Raw genomic sequence first — 20,875 nt, 5'->3', positions numbered from 1 at the left:
TCTACAGTCCCTTTTGCCTGAATTTAAAAGGATGTTCTTTTCTTTCAAGGTACAATAATGGTGCAGGCATTGGGTAAGCTTTTTCAATCCCAAGGGAAGAAGTTTCCCAGGAAAATAACACAAATCGGAACACAGGTGCAAAACAAGTCCAAAACCCAGGAGGCCACTATTCGTTCAATCTCAGAGCTCTAAAATCATGAAGAGAATTCACTGTTACAAGCACAGCAGTAAGGAGATGGTGTTTAACTATTTGTGAAGGATCTGCTCCCCACTCCCAATTTTCACCCCTCACCCCAACCACAATTCCCCCATTCTCCCTACCCCCTAACCTTCCAACTCCCACTCTCCACCACGATTAAATCACCTTCCACCAGGCCCCACCTTTAACATTCTGATGACAATTCCACATGAGTTTTGGTAGGGACACAGAGCTAAATTGTATTATTCTGTCCCTGGCTCCCCGAATCTCCTGTCCTTCTCACATTGCAAAATATGATGCCTTCCCTACAGCCCCCTAAAATCTTCTATCATTGAAGCATTTATAAAAATGTTGAAAGCTTAAAATCTCATCTGACACAAGGCTACAGTCCCTTAGGCCCGTGAGCCTCTGTAATATAAAGCAAGTTAACTACTTCCAAGGTACAAGGCTTGTACAGGCATTAAGTAACCATTCCCAGCCAGAAGGAAGAATTTTGCCAGAAAAAAACAAAACACAGATAGGACTTACGGGCCCCATGAAACTCCAAACAGAGAAGGCCAGTCATTCAATTCTATAGCTCCAAAATCACCCTTTTTAAAACCTTGTCCCACATGCAGAGCACAGGGGTATGAGGGCTGGGTTCCCAAGGCCTTGTGCAGCTCTGCACCTGTGCCATTGCAGGGTTTATGCCCCACAGCTGCCATCATGGGCTGGGCTGCTGTGGAGTGCCTGTAACTTTTCCCCACTGAGGATACAAGTTGTCAGGGGGGTCTGCCAATCTGGGGTCTGCGTGATGGTGGCCTCCAGCTTGGGGGTTCCAACTCCAAGTTTTCCTTCTGCATTGCCCTAGTAGAGGTTTCTTATGAAGGGATGCCTTTCTGAGATGCTTTTGCCTGGACACCCAGGCATTTCCACACATCTTCCAAAATCTCCAGAGAGGCTCCCAAGCCTCTACTCTCATGCTCCACCCACCCAGTGGCTTAACACTATGAGGAAAATACCAATGCTTCTAGCCTGCACCCTCTGAAGCAGTGACCCAAGCTGTACTTGTGCATCGTTCAGCCATGGCCAGAGCTGGAGCTGGAGCTGCAGGGATTGCAGGCAGCAGTGTCCTGAGGCTACTCATAGATGGGGGTTGGGAGGTCATGGAACTAGCCCAGGAAATCCTTCTCCTCTCCTAGGCTCCAGGTCCTGTGACAGCAAGGGCTACTGCAAAGGTCTCTGAAATGTCTTCAAGGCCTTTTCCCTATTGTCTTGGCTCTTATCACTGGGCTCCTTTTTATGCAAATTTCTGAAGCCTTCCTCAGTTTCCCACTGAAAATCAGCTTTTCCTTTTGTGGAGTCACATTCTTTGCTACATCAAAACAAAAGGAACCTTGGTTCCTGCTCCCAGCAAATTTTTCATTTTCATCTGACACCTTGTAAGTCTGATCTTTACTGTCTATTTTCCTGTGAGCCTTCTGAACACAAGTGTTTAACAATTCTTTACAAAGATCCAAACTTCCCTCATCTTCCTGTCTTCAAAGCCCTCCAAACTCTCCCGACCTCTGTCTGCTACCCTCTTCTGAAACTGCTTCTACATTATCAGCTATCTTTGCTGCAGCCTGGCAACGTGGTAAAGGAAAACAAGTCCATTTTCAGGGGGAAAATTCAAGAAGGCTTCAGATACTTCAACGAAAAGAAGCTGAGTGCTGATTGCCAAGACAATAGAGAAGGCCTTGAAGACATTTAATGGTTCAACTTTGCACTACTTATTTTCCCTATAATCATAAAGAAAAGAGGTTGACTTGGCTCATGATTCTGTGGGCTGTAAGGAAGCATAGTGGCTTCTGCATCTGAGAGGACTCAGGAAGCCTCCCGATCACACGAGATTGTCGTGGGGCAATGAGATGATTCTTGTGGCAGGAGTAGGAGCAAGATAGAGAGAAAAAAAAACCTGCCATGCCCCATTGTGCAAGCAGATCTCATGAGAACTCACTATCACAAGGACAGCATCAAGAAGATGGTGCTTAACCATTGGTGAAGGATTCACCCCCACCCCCAACTCCCACTGTTTCCAGACAGAAGCCTGCTGCAGAGACATAGCCTCTTGGAAAACCTCTACTAGGGAAGTGTGGAAGGAAAATATGGGCTTGGAGCCCCCATGCAGATGGCCACCAGCCTCCAGACCCCAGAGTCACAGACGCACCAACAGCTCACATCCTCAGTGTGGAAAAGCTATAGGCACTCAACATCAGCCCAACCCATGAGAGCAGCTGCCGGGGCTAAACACTGGAAAGCCACAGGTGCACTGCCCTACTAGAGGTTTTCCATGAGGCTTTGCCTCTGCAGCAGTCTATTCCCCCTTCCTACTACTCCCCACCTTCCCACTACCATACTGCCAACCCACTCCTCCCAATTCTACCCATCCCTTTCACTTTCCACCACCCCCAACCTCCTACCCATAATGAAGTCACCTGCTACAACATTAGGGATTACAATTCCACATGAGATTCATAGGGACACACAGCCAAACCATATCATTCTGACACTGACATCCCAGAATCTCAAGTCCTTATCGCAGAGCAAAATGCAATCATGACTTTTCAAAAGTTTCCAAAAGTCTCAAGTCATTCTAAATGTAAAAAACTCAGTCTCACCTGAGACGAGGCTACAGTCCCTTCTGCCAATGAGTCCCTGAATTTAAAATGGAGTTCTTTTCTTTCATGGTACAATGATGGTACGGGAACTGGGTAAGCTTTCTCATTCCAAAGGGAAGGAATTTCCCAGAAAAATAACACAAATGGGCCCATAGGCCCAATGTACATCCAAAACCCAGCAGGACAGTATTCACTGTATCTCACAGCTCCAGAATCATCAACAGAACTCAGTATCATGTGGATAGCATTAAGGAGATAATGTTTAACCATTTGTGAAGGATCCAACCCCCACCCTCATCTTTCACCCCCACCCACAAAATAAATTACCTCCTTCCCCCCACACCCCTGCCTCCAACCCACACTCTTCTCCAGGATTCAATCACCTCCCATTAGGCTCCAACTTTAACATTCGCCATTACAATTGCATATGAGTTTGGCAGGGATGCAGAGACAAATCATATTATTCTGACCCTAAGCCCCATATCTCATGTACTTCCCACACTGCAAAATACAATGATGACTTCTCTACAGTCGCCTAATATCTTAACTCATTCCAGGATTTACCAAAATGTCCAAAGCCCAAAGTCTATTCTGAGACAAGGCTGCTGTCTCTTCTGGCCCTGAGCCTCGGAAATACAAAGCAAGCTAACTACTTCCAAGGTACAATGATTGTACAGGTATTGGGTAAGCATTCCCAGCCAAAAGGAAGAAATTTGCCAGAAAGAAGCACAAAACACAGATAGGACTTACAGACCGCATGCAAGTCAAAAACTCAGCAGACCAGTCATAGAACCCAACAGCTCCAAATCATCTTTTGTGAATCCAGATCCCACATCCAGAGCACAAGGGTGTGAGGCCTGGGCTCCCAAGTACTTGGGCGGGTCTGCACCTGTGGCTTTGCAGGGTCTAACCCCCACAGTTGCCCTCATGGGCTGGGCTGGTGTTGAGTACCTGTAGCTTTTCCACACTGAGGGTGCAAGCTGTTAGTGAGTCTATGAATCTGGTGTTTGTAGAATGGTGCCTCCCTGTGTGGGGGTAACAACCCTGTATATTCCTTCTGTATTGCCCTAGTAAAGGATTCCCATGAGGCTCTTCCTCTTGGAAAAGTTTCAACCTGGACACCCAGGTTTTTCCATACATACTCTGGAGTCTAGATGAAGGATCTCCAGCCTCCAGTCTTGTGCTCTGTACACCTGCTGGCTTAACACAATGTGGAAGCCACCAAGGCTTGCAGCTTGTACCCTCTGAAGCAGTGACCCAATCTGTACCTGTGCATCTTTCAGTCATGGCTGGAGCTGGAGCTGGAGCTGCAGGGATGCAGGCAGCAGTGTCCTGAGGATGGACACAGCAGCAGGGCCATGGAGCTGGAGAAGGAAACCATTCTTTTCTCCCAGGCCTCATGGCCTGTGACCTGAGAGCAAGGGTTGCTGCAAAAGTCTCTGAAATGCCTTCAAGGCCTTTTTAACACTGTATTGGCTACTAGCACTGAACTCCATTTTACGCAAACTTCTGAAGCCTTCTTGAATTTTCCCACTGATAATCAGCTTTTCTTTTTGACCACTTGGCCAGCCTGCAAATTTTCCAAACTTTTAAGCCCTCATTCTCATTTAGATAGGTTTTACTTTTAGGTCATTTCTTGGGTCACATATAAGACCACAGGCTGGTCGACACAGACAGGAAACCTCTTGAGCTTTGCTGCCTAAAAGTTCACTCCACCAGATACACTCTAAATTATCACCCTCAAGTTCAAAGTTTCACAGGTCTCCAGGTTACGGGCATCGTGCAGTCTCTACACTGGTCCAAACTTTTCCACATCTTCCTGTCTTCTTTGAAGACCTCCAAATTCTCCAACCTCTGGCCATTACACACTTCTCAACCTGCTTCTGCATTTTCAGCTATGTTCGTTGCAGCCTGGCAATGTGGTAAAACAAGAAAAGTCCATTTCAAGAGAAAAATTAATGCAGGCTTCAGATATTTGCCTGAAAAGATGCTGAGTGCTGATTGCTAAGACAACAGGGAAAAGGACTTGAAGGCATTTCATAGCTCCACTTTCCAGGAATAATTTTCTGTATAATCAGGAAGAAAAAGAGGTTGAACTGGCTCATGGTTCTGCAAGCTTTAAATAAATCATAGAGGCTCCCACTTCTAGGAGGACTCAGGAAGCCTCCCAGTCATACCAGAAGACCAAGCTGCAATGGGATGTTGTATATGGCAGAAGTGGGAACAAGACAGAGAGGAAAAAGGTGCCACACCCTGTTATACAACCAGATTTCCTGAGAACTCCTTATCATAAGGTCAGCATCAAGAAGATGTGGCTTAACCATTGGTGAAAGATCTGCCCCTACCACCCCCACCCCTCACTGATTCCAAGCAGAAGCCTGAGGCAGAGGCAGAGTCTCTTGGAAAGCCTCTACTAGGGCAGTGGAAAAGAAAAAAATATATATATATATGTATATAATACAAATATATATGTATATAATACAAATATATATATATATTTGTGCTTGGATGCTCCACGCAGGAGGTTACTATCCTCCAGACCACAGATTCACAGACCCATCAAAACCTTGCACTCTCAGTATGGAAGAGCTACAGACACTCAACAGCAGCAAAGCCCATGAAAGCAGCCATGGGGCTAAAGCCTGCAAAGCCGCAGGTGCACCGCCCTAGTAGAGGTTTCCCATGTGACTCTGCCTCTGCAGCAGGCTCCTCCCTCTTTCTGCTACCCACCACCCTCTCACCACCCTACTGCCAGCCTGCTCCTCCCCACCCTACCCACTGGTTTTTCCTTCCACCCCTTCTAACCTGTTTATGATTAAATCACCTCCCACCAGACCCCAGCTCCAACATTCAAGATTACACTTCCTCATGAATTTTTTAGGGAAACTCAGCCAAACTATGTAATTCTGACCCTGACACCCCCAAATCTCATGACCTCACAGAGAAAAATACAAACATGCATTTTCAAAAGTTTCCCAAAGTCTTAAATCAATCCAGCAGTAACTTAAATGTAGTAAGTTCAAGTCTCATCCAAGACAAGGCTGCAATCCCTCCTGCCTATAAGTCCCGGAATGTGAAAGAGAAGTCTCTTCTTTCAGGTTACAATGACAGTGCAGGAACTGGGTAAGCTTTCGCAACCCAAAGGGAAGATTTTCCCAGAAAAATGACACAACTGGGACACGGGCCCAATGCGAGTCCAAAACCCAGCAGGACTGCATTCATTTATCATGAATATCACACAGACTGCATTAAGGAGATAGAATTTAACCATTTGTGAAGGATCTGCCACCCACAGTGTCCATCATGATTAAATCACCTTCTACTGAGCCCCACATTTAACATTCCCCGTTACAATTCCACATGAGTTTTGGTAGGGACACAGAGCCAAATCATATTATTCTTCCCTTGGCCCCACAGTCTCATGTTCTTCTCATACTGCAAAATACAATGATGCCTTCTCTACAGTTCCCCAATGTCTTAACTCATTCCAGCATTTACTCAAATGTCCAAAGCCCAAAGTCTCTTCTGAGACAAGGCTGCAGTCCCTTCTGCACCTCAGCCTCTGAAATACAAAGCAAGTTAATTACTTCCAAGGTACAATGATTGTACAGGGATTGGGTAAGCATTCCAAGTCAGAAAGAAGAAATTGGCCAGAAAGAAGGACAAAACACAGATGGAACTTACAGATCCCATGATGCAAGTCAAAAACCCAGAAGGCCAGTCATTCCATCCTACAGTTCCAAATCATCTTTTCAGAATCTATGTCCACATCCAGAGCACATGGTGGTGTGATGGCTGGGATCCCAAGGTCTTGGGCAGCTCTGCAGCGGTGCCACCGCAGAATCTTTTCCCTATAGCTGCCCTCATGGGCTGGGCTGGTGTTGAATTCCTGTAGATTTTCAACACTAAGGGTGCAAGCAGTTGGTGGGTCTATGCAACTGGGGTCTGGAAAATGGTGCCTCCCTCTGCATTGACTCCAACCCTATACTCTCTTTCCATTCTGCCCAAGTAGAGGTTTACCATGAGGCTCTGCCTCTTGGAAAAGCTTCTCGCTGGACACCCAGGCTTTCTGATACATCCTCTGTAGTGTAGATGAAGGCTCTGAAGCCTCTAGTCTTGTGCTCTGTGCACCTTCTGGCTTAACACTATGTGGAAGCCACCAAGGCTTGGAGCTTGCACCCCTGAAGCAGTGAACCAGGCTGTACCTGTGCATCTTTCAGCCATGGCTGGAGCTGGAGCTGCAGGGATGCAGGCAGCAGTGTCCTGAGGCTGCACACAGCAGTGGGGCCATGGGGCTGGCCCAGGAACCCATTCTTTTCACCTAAGCCCCAGGGCCAGTGACAGCAAGGGCTGCTTCAAAGGTCTTTGAAATGCCTTCAAGGCCTTTTTCCCATTGTCTTGAATTATTAGCACTGGGTCCCTTTTTATGCAAATATGTGAAGCCCTCTTGATTTTCCCCCTGAAAATCAGCTTTACTTTTGGACCACTTGTCCAGTTGGCAAATTTTCCAAAAGTTTAAGCTCTGTTTCTCATTTAAATATAATTTCCAACTTATGGTCATTTCTTTGATCACACATAAGAGCATGGGCTGTTCAACGTAGGCAGGACAACTCTTGAGCTTTGCTGCTTAGAAGATCATTCCACCAGATACATCACCCTCAAGTTCAAAGTTTCACAGATCTCCCAGGCAGGGTCACTGTGTGGCCAATTACTTTGCTAAGGCAAAACATAAAAAATCTTGGCTCCTGTTCCCAGTAAGTTCTTCCTTTTCATCTGAGATCTTCTAAGCCTGGCCTTCACTGTGTATGCTTCTCTCAGTCTTTTAATCACAACTATTGAACAAGTCTCTGCAATGATCCAAACTTTCCCTCATCTTCCTGTCTTCTGCCAAGCGCTCCAAACTCTCTAAGCTCTGGATATTACCCTATTCGGAACCTGCTTCTACATTGTCAGCTATCTTTGTCACAGGCTGGCAATGTGGTAAAAGAAGAAATGTCCATTATCAGGGAGGAACATCTAGAAGGTCTCCAATATTTGCATTAAATGAGGCCCAGTGCAAATAACCAAGAGATTGGGGGAAAGGTCTAGAAGCCATTTCATAGCTTCACTTCTCAGCATTAATTTTCTGTATGTACATAAGGAAAAGAAGTTTAATTGACTCACAGTTCTTCAGGCTGTAAAGAAAGCATAATGGTTTCTGCTACCAGGAGGACTCAGGAAGCCTCCCAATCATATCAGAAGACCAAGGAGCAATGAAATGTTTCATATGGCAGGAGTAGAAGCAAGATAGAGAGAAGAAAGAGGTGTTATATCCTGTTATACCACTAGATCTCACGAGAACCCACTATCAGGAGATCAGCCTCAAGAAGATGGCACTTAACTACTGGTGAAGGATCCACCCACCACCCCATATCCACCCCCCACTGTTTGCAAGCAGAAGCCTGAGGCAGAGGCAGAGCCTCTTGGAAAACCTCTACTAGTGCAATACAGAAGGAAAACATGGTCTTGGGGCCTCCACGCAGGACACCACCATCCCCCAGACACCAGAGTCATATACCCACCAATAGGTGTGGTATTATGCAGATAAACAAGTATCCACAATGGTCCAAATTTTCCCTCATCTTCCTTTCTTCTTTCAAGCTCTCCAAACTCTCCAACCTCTGGCTGTCACCCACTTCTTAACCTGCTTTACATGTTCAGCTTTCTTTGTTGCAGCGTGGCAATGTAGAAGAAAAGAAGTTCCATTTCAGGGGAAACTTCAAGAAGGCTGCAGATGTTTGCGTTAAAAAGAATTCCAGTGCTAATAGCCAAAACGATGGGGAAAAGTCATTGAAGATATTTCATAGATCCACTTGGCAGTACTTGTTTACTGTGTGATCGTAATGAAAAGGGGTTCAATTGGCTCATGGTTCTGCAGGCTGTAAAGAAAGCATAGTGGCTTCTGCTTCTGGGAGGGCTCAGGAAGCCTCCCAATCATACCAGAAGGAAAGCAGCAATTAAATGTTTCATACAGCAGGAGTAGGAGCAAGCCTGAGAGAGGATACAGGTGCCACACCCTGTTATAAAACCAGATCTCATGAGAACGCACTATCAGGACATTTGCATCAAGAAGATGGTGCTGTTTGGCACCATAAGATGGTGAAGGATCTGCCCTGCGACACACCTCCATCCCCTACTGCTTCCAGACAGAAACTGGCTGCAGAGGCAGAGCCTCTCGGAAATCCTGTAATATGGCAGTGCAGAAGGAAAATAAGGGCTTTCAGTTGCCATGCAGGAGGCCACCATCCTCTAGACCCCAGATCCATAGACCTACCAACAATTCCCACCCTCAGTATGGAGACGCTACAGGCACTCAACACCAGCCCAGCCCATGAGAGCAGCCATGGGGGCTAACGCTGAAAAACCACAGGTGCACTGCCCTGGTAGAGCTTTCCCATCAGCCTCTGCCTCCGCAGCAGGCTACTTCCCCTTCCTACCACCCACCACCCTTGCACCACCCTACAGCCAGGCTCCACCTTACCCACCTCTTTTTCCTTCCACCCCACCCCTCCCATCCATGATTATATAATCTCCCACCAGGCCCCACTTCCAACATTTGGGATTACAATTCCACATGAGTATTTCTGGGGGCACACAGCCAAATCATATTATGCTGAACTTGAGCCCCCCAAATCTCATGTCCTTCTCACAGAGTAAAACACAATCATGCCTTTTCAAAAGTTTCCAAAAGCCTTAACTCATTCCCACATTAACTCAAATGTAAAAAGTTCAAAGTCTCATCTGAGACAAGGCTACAATCTCTTCTGCCTATGAGTCACTGAAGTTAAAAGTGCATTCGTTTCTTTCAAGGTACAATGACGGTACAGGTATTGGGTAAGTTTCCTCAATCCAAAGGGAAGACATTTCCAAAAAAAATAACACAAATGGGACCACAGGCACAATGGACACCCAAAACCCAGCAGGCCAGTGTTCATTCAATCTCACAGCCCCAAAATCGTGAAGAGGACTCACTGTCAGAAGGACAGCATCAAGGACATGGTGTTTAACCATCTGTGAAGGATCCACCCCACCCCTGCCTTTCACCCGTAACCCCACCACCTTCCCCTCAACACTCCCCACCCCAATACCCCCCAATTCTCCCCACCCTTCCCCATCCAAGCTCCACTCTCCACCACGATTATATCACCTTCCACCAGTCCCCACCTTTAATATTTTCCATTATAATTCCACGTGAGTTTTGGGAGAGACAAAGAGATGAATCATATTTTTCTGCACCTGGTTCCCCGAATCTCATGTCTTTCTCACATTGCAAAATACAATGATGCCTTCTGTATAGTCCCCCAAATCTTAACTCATTCCAGCATTTACTCAAATGTCCAAAGCCCAAAGTCTTATCTGAGACAAGTCTGCAGTACCTTCTGCCCATGAGCCACTGAATTATAAAGCAAGTTAACTACTTCCAAGGTACAATGATTACACAGGCAATGGGTAAGCATTCCCAGCCGATAGAAAACAAAATTTCTCGAAAGAAGCACAAAACACAGATGGGACTCATAGGATAAATAAATGTCCAAAATCCAGCAGGCCAGTCACTCAATCCTACAGCTCCTAAATCATCCATTTAGAATCCCTGTCCCACATCCATTGCACAGGGGTGTGAGGGCTGTGCTCCCAAGGCCTTGGGCAGATCTGCACCTGTGGCTTTGCAGTGTTCAGCCTCTGTGGCTGCTCTCATGGATAGGGCTGGTGTTGAGTGCCTGTAGCTTTTCCACACTGAGGGTGCAAGCTGTTTGTGGGTCTATGAATCTGGGGTTGGGAGAATGATGCTTCCCTGTGTGGGGTCTTCAACCTTATATGTCCCTTCTTGGCTCCCCTAGTAGAGGTTTCCCATGAGGCTCTGCCTCATGGAAAAGCTTCTTCCTGGACATCCAGGATTTTCTGTACATCTTCTAGAGTCTAGATGGGGGCTCCCAAGCCTCTATTCTTGCTGTAAGCACCTGCTGGCTTCACATTATATGGAAACCATCAAGGCTTGAAGCCACCTCTGCAGCAGTGACCCAAGCTGTACCTGTGCATCTTTCAGCCATGGCTGGAGCTGGGGCTGCAGGGATGCAGCCAGCAGTGTCCTGAGGGTGCACACAGCAGCAAGGCCATGGAGCTTTTCCAGGAAACCATTCTTCTCTCCTAGGCCCCAGGGCCTGTGACGGCAAGGGCTGCTGCAGAGGTCTCTGAGATGCCTTCAAGGCCTTTTTCCCCTTGTCTTGGCTATTTGCACTGGGCTCCTTTTTATGCACATACCCTGAGGCTTCTTGAATTTTCCCACTCAAAATCAACTTTTCTTTTTGAACACTTGGCCAGGCTGAAAATTTTCCAAACTTTAGGTCTCCACTTCTCATTTAAATAGAAGTTCCATCTTGAAGTCATTTCTTAGGTAACACATAAGAACACAGGCTGTTCAATGCAGACAGGACACCTCTTATGCTATGCTCCCTAGATGTTCATTCCACCAGCTACATCCTGAATCACCACCCCCCCCACCCCCAAGTTCATAGTTCACAGATCTCCAGGGCAGGGTCACCGCGCAGCCACGTTCTTTGCTAAGGCCAGTCAAATGTAACCTTGACTCCTGTTAACAGGAAATTCCTCATTTTCCTCTGAGACCTTTTAAGTCTGGACTTCAGTGTTTATCCTTTTGTCAGCCTTCTGGTCACAAGTATTTAACAATTCTCTACAGTTGTCCAAACTTTTCCTCATCTTGCTGTCTTCTTAGCTTTCCCAACTCCCCCGACCTCTGTCTTTTACCTACTTCTGAACCTGCTTCTACATTGTCAGCTCTCTTTGTCACAGCCTGGCAATGTAATAAAAGAAGAAAAGTCCATTTTTGGGGGGAATATTCACAAAGGCTTCAAATATTTGCATGAAAAGAAGCTGAGTGCTGGTTGCCAAGACAAAGAGGAAAGGGTCTTGAAGGCATTTCATGGCTCCACTTTACAGCACTAATTTTCCATATGATCATAAAGAAAAGAGGTTTAACTGGCTCATGGTTCAGCAGGCTGTAAAGGAAGCATAGTGGCTTCTGCTTCTGGGGGGACTCAGTAAACTTCCCAATCATACCAGAAGGCCTAGGGGCAAGGAGATGCTACATAGGGCAGGAGTAGAAGCAAGACTGAGAGAGGAAAGAGGTGCCATACCCTGTTATATAACCAGATCTGATGAGAACACACTAACACGAGGACAGCATCAAGAAGATGGTGCTTAACCATTGGTGAAGGATATGCCTGCCACCCCCACCCCCTGCTGTTTCCAGGCAGAAGCCTGCTGCAGAGGCATGGTTCTTGGTAAACTTCTACTAGGGCAGTGCTGAAGGAAAATATGGACTTGGAGCCCCCACGCAGGTGGCTACCACCCTCCAACCCCCAGAATCATAGTCCCACCAACAGCTTGCACCCTCCGCGTGGAAAAGCGACAGGCACTGAACACTAGTCGAGTCCTTGACAGTGGCAATGGGGGATCAAACCTGCAAAGCCACAGGTGCACTGCCCTAGTAGGGGTTTTCCATGAGGCTCTGCCTCTGCAGCAGGCTACTACCCCTGCCTACTACCCACCACCCTCGAAACCACCCTACAGCCAGCCTATTCCTTCCCACCCTATCCACCCCTATTTGCTTCCACACCCCCCGCCCATCCATAATTCAATCACTCCCTCCCAGTCCCTCATCTTTCTGTCATGCTCCAATCCCTCCAAACCCTTCCAATCTTTGTTTGCTAGCCACTACTGAGCCTGCTTCTACTTTTTCAGGTATCTGTATAGCAGGTTGGCTATGTAGTAATAACGCAAAACCCAATTTAAGGGGAAAAATTGAAGAAGACTTCAGAAATTTGCATATAAAAAAGCCCTGTGCTAATAGCCAAGACAAAGGGAAAAAGGCCTTGAAGACATCTCACAGCTCCTCTTGGCAGTTTTACTTTTCTGTATTATTGTAAATAAAAGAGGATTAATTGACTTATGATTCTGCAGGCTGTGAAGGAAGCTTAGTGTCTTCTGTTTCTGGAAGGAATCAGGAAGCCTCCTAATTATATCATAAAGCCAAGGGAAGATGAGATGTCTCCTAAGGCAGGAGTAGGAGGAACACAGAATGAGGACAGAGGTTCCACAGCCTGGTAAACAACCAGATCACATGAGCACTCACTCACTCTCAGGACAGCATCAAGGGGATGGTGCTTCATCATTCATGAATGATCCACCCCCACACTTTTATGACTAAATCTTTTGCCACCTAGGCCCCACCTCTAACATTAGGGAATAGAATTCTGCATGAGTTTTGGTAGGGACACATGGACAGAATAGCCCCTGACCCCACGAATCTCATGTCCTTCTCACATTGCAAAATACAATCATGGCTTTCCAGCATGGGGCATAACTCATTTCAGCATTAATTCATTTCAGCATTAACTCAAAGTTACAAAGTCCAAAGTCTCATCTGAGTCAAGGCAACAGTCACTTTTGCCTATGAGCCTCGGAAATAGAAAGGGAATTCACTGCTTCTAAGGCACAATGATGGTACAGGCATTGTATAAGCTTTCCATATCCAAAAGGAAGACATTTTCCAGAAATCTTCTTATTTCTGAGACCTCCTCAGCCTGGCCTTCACTGTCCATGTTTCCGTCAGGATTTCTGTCACAACCACTTAACCAGTCTCTATGATGGTCCAAAAGTTTTCTCATCTATCTGTCTTCTTTTGAGCCCTCCAAACTCTTCCAACCTCTGCCCATTACATGGTTCCAAAGCTGCTTCCACGTTCTTGGGTATCTTTATAGCAATGCTCCAATCCTCATTTGCCATTTTCTATATGATTTGTTTTGAAAAAGAGGTTTAATTGACTCATGGTTCTGCAGGGTGGACAGGAAGCACAGTGGCTTCTGCTTCTGGGAGGCCTCAGACATCTATGAATCACTGTGGAAGGCAAAGAAAGAGTGAGTAAGTTGTCTCACATGGCAAGAGGAAAACACGGAGAGTAGGGAGGCGACGTAGAGTTTTCAGTGACTAGATCTCATGAGAAGTCACTCATGATTGTGAGGATGCTACAAGGGGATGGTGCTGAACCATTCATGAGAAATTTGCCTTCATAATTCAATCACCTTATACCAGGATCCACCTTCCACAATAGGAAATATAATTCAACAGGAGATTTGGTGGGAACAAACATGCAAATTACATCATCAATCTTTGAGTATAAAGACATCCACAGCAGGCTTTATCCAGTCAGCTTCTTGGAAAATCTTTACAGGATTTGAGGCCTATAGCACATACACTAAAATATTCATACTTCAAAAAGCAGTAAAGTGGCATTATCATTCTTCCAAAAGTTACAGTGGTAGTTTAGGCATTCATAGCATGATTTAATTCATGTTTGCTACTGTTTCTATTGTATCATCATATTAACTGTTTCCTACACAATTCTGTATTCAGCTGGATTTCAGTTGATCACAAAACCATCCTTGTGCTACCACCAATAGCGGGCACTAGCTCTTCCCTCTAGTGTTATTCTTCTCTGTAGAATGAATCCTTGAACTGGAAACAGTCCACGATCGAATATCTAGTCATTCAACACTATCAATTCCTGGGTGACTTTTTGAAAAAACAGTATCTTTCGCTGCAAGAAACGCAGCATCTGTGAGTCCATGTCTCTCACTCGAATTGGATGAAAGTGGTGAATTTCAGCCAAAGTAGCCAAAGAAATTCTGTTCCTGTGATTCTGACGTCAACAGCCTCTGCACCTCTGTCTTCACTTCTGTCACAGATTGCCGGCTCTCCGTGACTTTGGTAAGAGCGTCCTTGTGCATGTGGATGATGTCCAGGATGTTGGTCTGGTGTCCCTGAGACAGCACTAACAGGTCCATGACTGGGTCCAGGTCCTGCCTGGGTTGACTGGCAAAGAGCTCACTGATAGTGTGGAAGGCCTCTATGGTGAAGTGGATGGCCTGGTCCGACTCCAATGCCTGGCTGAGCCTGAAGTACTGGCTGCCTGCCATCTGATGCTCTTTCTTAAAGCCTGTTACCATCATCTGCTTGCATGTCAACTCACTGGCTGTGAAGTTGAGCTGAGTGCCCTGTTGTCTATCTTCTTGGTGAAGTACTTGAAGCTGTCAGTCTTGCTCTTCCATTCCTAAAGGTTGAGGGTCACTCGGGGTGGGCTCAGGGACAGGAAGAATCTGGGACTCACCATCTCATCCTTCTCAGCCTTCCTCTTGCCCTGTCTCCAGGCTGTCTCTTCAGTGCTGGTGGGGCACATCAGGAAGTGACAAAGGATGTGGCACCGTGCCCACACCCAGAAGCTGGCCATGTGGTTCATCCACCAGACTGGGCCCTTTCTGCACTTGAACATAGATGCCACTTCACCACCGATGCCTTCAATGCTGCCAGGGAGATCTTCGCCAATCAGCCCAGGCAGGACCTGGACCCAGTCATGGACCTGTTAGTGCTGCCTCAGGGACACCAGGCCAACATCCTGGACATCATCCACATACACAAGGAAGCTCTTACCAGAGTCCTCCTCAGGATGGCCTGTGGTCTGCCTCATGGCACCCAAGAAGCCCACAGTGCTGTAGGAGCCCTGATGCATGGGCTGGAGCCCCAAAGGCAGCGCACAGCCTGCTCCTGAGCCTGCTGCTCATATCCTCTATGTGGCTCCATTTGCAGCACAGTTGTTGCACTGAGGCCTGTGCATGTCAGGCAAGGCCAAGCTGGCTCAAAGAGCAGCCAGCCACCTCTGCAAGGGTGTGCCAGGAGCAGGTGGACCAGTCCCCAACTCACTGCCAGTCAGGGTCAATCAGTTACTCTGCCCTGGAAGCAGGGCCCCAGTGCCATCTGCTTTTCCTCAGGCCTCCACTTCATCAGTTGTCAGGTGGTGGTCACTCAGGGTGTGGGAACCTGGCCATCCCTGTTTTCTTGAGTGGGTGAGGTTGGTGGCTGGTCCACCTGCTCCTGGCACACCCTTGCAGAGGTGGCTGGTTGCTCTTTGAGCCAGTTTGGCCATGCCTGGCATACATAGGCCCTGGGTACTGACAAGCTGCTCTGACTGAGCTTGTCCTGTCTTGGGCCAAATTCTAAGTCTGGCCAGGGCCACAGAAGGATGAGTCCCCTGGGTGGTAATCCTGGCTGCTGCAGGGGCGTGCATGGTGCCTCTCCCATCCCAGGGCTCAGGATGAGGCCCGACTGAGATAGGACCCTTTACGCATGGGACTTGTGCCCCAGAAGGTGGCCTCTGTCACAAAGGTCGAGTGAGAAGATGTATGGCATGCTGCTGGCTGCCAGGGCTGTTAGGATGACACATTCACCCTTCCTTCCAGGGACCTCAAAGTGACCAGCTTCGCCTTTAAGAATGACTTCTCAAGGCCCAGGAGTCATCTGGGGCTGCAGAGCAGCTGGCCGCATGCTGTCCTGGCTTCTTCCATGGTGTGCTGGTCACTACCCACCAAGGGGAGTCACAGGCAGGCACCATGCAGGGCGCTTGTCTCTGGACCTGCGTCTTGGTTATCATGGAGCCAGACTGGGCCTGGTGATAGGGCCCCGATGGGGTTATCCTGGTGGTCCTGGGGGTGTCCAGAGGAGACTCAGAATGGAATTGCTGTGAGGATGAATGAGATGACTGTCAGCACAGAACAGGCACGCGGTGAGTTTTTAGGGTTTATCCTCAGTAGCTGCCCAGAGGCCAAAACCACCCACCTGATAGCAACTGTCCCCAAGCCAGGAGGAAGAGAAGAGAGCAGGTCCCACTCACCTGAGTCTGATGAGTCAGCTGTGCTGAGATGTGCTTCTCATGTAGAAAACAGTCCTTCACGCAGAGCCACTCACGGACTCTGCTGTGTGCCTCTAACTGCTCCACAACACAGAGGCGATGGGGGCTCAGCAACAGTGACATCGTGGGGTGACACAACCCAGCACAACTGGAGCCTGCTTGGGTCAAGAGGGCCCAGAGTCAGTGTCCTCTATCCCCTGAACTGACACGTGTGCATGCAGTGTGTTTGTGCATGTGTGTGTGCCTGTGTGTGTGTGCGTATGTGTGTGTTTATCTTGTTTCTCTGGCCAGGCTTAGCTTCTACACTCAGGGGAGCACCCAGGTCTCACCACTGTCACCACCAAGGACCGTGGCCAGCATTAGAGCCTCTACAGGTGCTCTCCAATCTCTGCCTTCCCCACCCATAGGGGTCCTGGGGATGCAGACAAAGGAGGGGCACCGGGTAGAGCAGAGAGGGCTGGCACCCTCTCTAGGTGGAACACAGGTCCTGTGTAAAGTTGTAGGTCTGCCAAGCAGTGCTGGATTCAACACATCTTCTCATCTTCTTCTACCAGCCGCCCACCAGGGTGCCCTGACTCACCTTCCCTGCAGATGGAAGCAAGGAGACTCCACAGACAAACCCACTGCCTGAGGTCACACAGTGGCCAGCTGGCCGGGTTCCTACTGACCAGCCGCCCCTGACCAGATCCCTACTGACGAGGCCCCTAATGACCACTTCTCCATTGACCAGGTCCCACTGACCAAGTCCCAACTGACCATGTCTTCCTAACCAGGCTCACACTTAATAGGCCTCATGGGCCAGACCCCACTGACCAATTTCCCACTGACATGGTCCCCACTGCCCAGGTTCCCATTGACAAGACTACAATTTCCCAGATGGCCGCCCCCTCCGTCCCTCATTGAACAAATCTCCATGGATCAGTCCCCAGCTGACCGAGTCCCCTCTGACCAGGCCCTCACTGACCAGGCTCCAAGCCACTAAGGCCCCACACTGACCAGGCCCCTGGTGTACTGCATAGGCCCCACCAACCAGTTTTTCACTGTTTATGTTCCAAGCGATCAGGCCCCACTAATAAGACCCCCACTGACCAGGTCCCCACTGATCAGGGTTCCAATGACTAGGTCGCCAGGTCCCCACTGATGAGAACTTTACTGAGGAGGACACCACTAACCAGGCCCCTGCTGATCAGGTACCAACTGACTAGGTCCTAATGACCAGGTCATTTCTGACCACGGTCTACCCACCTGGCCCCTGAGCAGCGCTGCTTAAAGTCTCATTACCATGCCCCTGCTTAGCCCACAGACCCTCCCTCCCTGCATGCATGCCCGGAGGTCGGGCCCTGGGGGTTTTCTTGGGACAAAGCCTCTCCTCCAAGACACAGGGAGAGACGGTCAGCCTCAGCCTCCAGATAGCCAGCTTCACACTCATTCCCCAAGGCCCTCAGGGTTCATCTCAAAGGAGACAGTGAGGTGGCCCTGGCACAGCCTGGAAACCCCATCTACCCTATTCCTGAGTGTCAGAGTGGGAGGAAGGGAGGGACATTTGGCAGACAAGACACCCTGTGCTGCTGGGTCTCCCGGGGCCCTTCCCGCAGAGCCCGATCTAGAGACACAGCACAGAGGCTGCAGGAAGACTAACCCAGAACCCTTGAGGCTGAGCCAGGGACCACATGAGGACTGTCCCCAGACAGCCAGAAGGCCCTGTACTAGTTTCTTGGTACCTCAGTGGATGCAGCAGCTGTTCTTCTGTTGGGGACCAGTGAGTACATTCTGGGGAGGGCTCGCCTGTGCTTCCTCAGTGGCTCCACCTCTGCTTCTAAGAAAAATCACTCATTTCGGGGCTGGGGCAGAGAAAACACAAGATTATCTTAGTACACCCTGTGCCAGAAAGTAAAAAAGTGCTGAAGGAGTAACGGGCGCAAATCAAAAAGACATAAAGTCAGCTTGGAATATCTACCACTGGCCTAATCTTGGGGAATTGGAGCACCAGAATCATGAGCTTTCCCTTCTCCCTTATTTATTGGTTTTATTTCTCCATGTAGAACAAAGAAAAGAATCAGAAAATAATCACCTGGCAACCATTGCAGTAATAATTGTTCAAACACAAGTCATCCATGAAATGCCAAATCTAGTGTGTTTTGAGGAGTAACCAGATATTTACAGAGCCTCAGATCATCTCCACACAAAATACGGTTCAACTACAAAAAGAAAATCGTAACATTAGCATGGACAAGCCTGGCAGGTACTCCTTAGGTCTCCTAAGTAATAAAAACCGTGACATGCAAATAAGTCTTTGATGACCTTTACTAAAGAATCAATGATGACTTGGTTGTCTGGCTGTTTAAACAGCTGGCATCGGGGCAATTTGAGTATGTCAAACTCAATACTACTGGTTTTCATCTACAAGATCCACTTAAAACTGAAGGAGACTGAAAAACATCACTTAAAATACCCTACACATTATCTTCATCCATATGATACAAAAATATCCTACTTCAGTAAAGATTGTGATGTTGTATATTTTATGAGAAACTGAAAATAGATTTAGAAACTTAGAAACCTTTAGAAACTTAGAGACCTATAGATTTAGAAACTTAGAAACCTTTAGAAACTTAGAGACCTATAGACTTAGAAACTTAGAAACCTTTAGACTTTTAGACTCAGAAACTTAGAGACTTAGAAACTTAGAGACTTAGAGACTTAGAAACTTAGAAGCTTAGAAACTTATAGACTTAGAAACTTAGAGACTTAGAGACTTAGAAACTTAGAAGCTTAGAAAAGCCACACCAGGTGGCCATCTAAAAGCACCCACCCAATGACCAGGTGGCCATCTAAAGCACCCGCCCAATGACCAGGTGGCCATCTAAAGCACCCGCCCGATGTCCGTGTGGCTATCTAAAACACCCACCCAAATTCCTGGAACTCAAACAGAAGAACAAGTCCGGGAAATACCCCGCGCGGGTTCAAACCAGGTCCAAACCAACCAATCAGAGTAAGACACCTTGCTCAGGCCATAACCTGCTCCAATCATCTTGCGCCTCAAGCTTTGTGAATTTTTGTGGTTTTTTGCCTTTATAAACTGTCTGTACTAGGCATTCGGGGTCCTGTGGCCAACTTCGGACATAGGACCCTAGCGCGCTAGCAATAAATCTCTCCGCTGTGACTTCCGTGTCGAGTGGTCTCTCGCGACGACCCCTGCCCAGGAAGGAATCTAAAAACTAGGTTCCTACAAAACAATTAAAATGTTGTGTAAATAGCCCAGTAATAAAGTTTTATAATCTTTTAAATCATAAAATTTGTCCTTAAGATTTTATGGTTAAATATTCTCTTGATTAGATGTGGCTTACCAGTGGATTCTATAGAAGAAAGTAGACGGGTGAAAGTGTCCAACACAGCAACAGCTGGAAAGAAAAACAAATAATTATGTTCTTTACCTAAAACACTTCGGTTAACTCAGTGTGATTTTAAAAACTAAAGAGTTGAGAACTTTATCAGAGTTAATAAGAATGAGAAATATGTATGTACATTTACAATACAAAATCACTATTAAATAATTTACACATGGCATTAACTCTAATTGTGTTTAAATATCAGAGCTTTTTTATTCTTCATTCATCTACTCAACAGACATGTGCTAAGATTCTAGAACCAGCACTAGAATTTCAAGATGAAGATGGTATGGTCCACCTCCCAACAGTCATATGCTATACCCTAAAAAAACAGACAAGACAATGTCCATATAGAGTCATGGATACATGAGAGGTATACAGCAGGGCACTACTGGAACACACAGAAGGGTCATCTATCACACTTTTATGCCAAAATCATGGGCTTTCTGGTGGAGGAGATACTATAGGTTGATACCTGAAGGACAAGGAAAAGCTCATCAGAGAGAGGCAAGAGGTGCAGGCAAAGAGCCTGAGGTGAGGAAGAGCCCTGCAGAGTTCCGCTCCCTCCAGTTTCGCACTAGAGCAAAGGGCAGAGCGCAGTAAGTGGTGAGAGACAAGGTTGAGTAACTTGACAGGAATCACATTGATGTGGGTGTTTTTATTTCATGGTGAAAAAGTTGGAACTTTTCCTGAGAACAGACGTAAGCCAATGACACAGTAAATGACAGGAGATTTAAAATGTCACTGTCAAGTGACTGCCTATGAAGGGTTATTGCTCAGCTAAGTATTTCTGAATGAGACTGAGGTCCGTTGGCCTTCAGTCCCTACCAAAACCCTGAGAACTTGATGA

At 47.2% G+C, this 20,875-nt stretch overlaps 1 protein-coding gene across 1 annotated transcript in view; it reads right to left on the bottom strand.

The window, feature by feature from the left end:
- Positions 1–19,168: 19,168 nt before the first annotated feature.
- Positions 19,169–20,875, bottom strand: part of LOC140709207 (uncharacterized) — a 146,313-nt gene continuing 144,606 nt past the window's right edge. Inside the window, exons 53-55 of the mRNA XM_073007134.1 lie at positions 20,501–20,602; positions 19,984–20,037; positions 19,169–19,862 (exon numbers count right to left, since the gene is read on the bottom strand). Coding sequence (XP_072863235.1) covers positions 19,993–20,037; positions 20,501–20,602 — 147 coding nt within the window. The 3' untranslated portion in view covers positions 19,169–19,862; positions 19,984–19,992. The remainder of the gene's footprint in view (positions 19,863–19,983; positions 20,038–20,500; positions 20,603–20,875) is intronic.

The sequence above is a fragment of the Chlorocebus sabaeus genome, chromosome 2, assembly GCF_047675955.1.
Source record: "Chlorocebus sabaeus isolate Y175 chromosome 2, mChlSab1.0.hap1, whole genome shotgun sequence".
In the NCBI taxonomy this organism is placed as follows: Eukaryota; Metazoa; Chordata; class Mammalia; order Primates; family Cercopithecidae; genus Chlorocebus; species Chlorocebus sabaeus.
The sequence above is the reverse complement of the archived record's forward strand: the minus strand, read 5'-3'. Positions and strand labels throughout refer to the sequence as shown.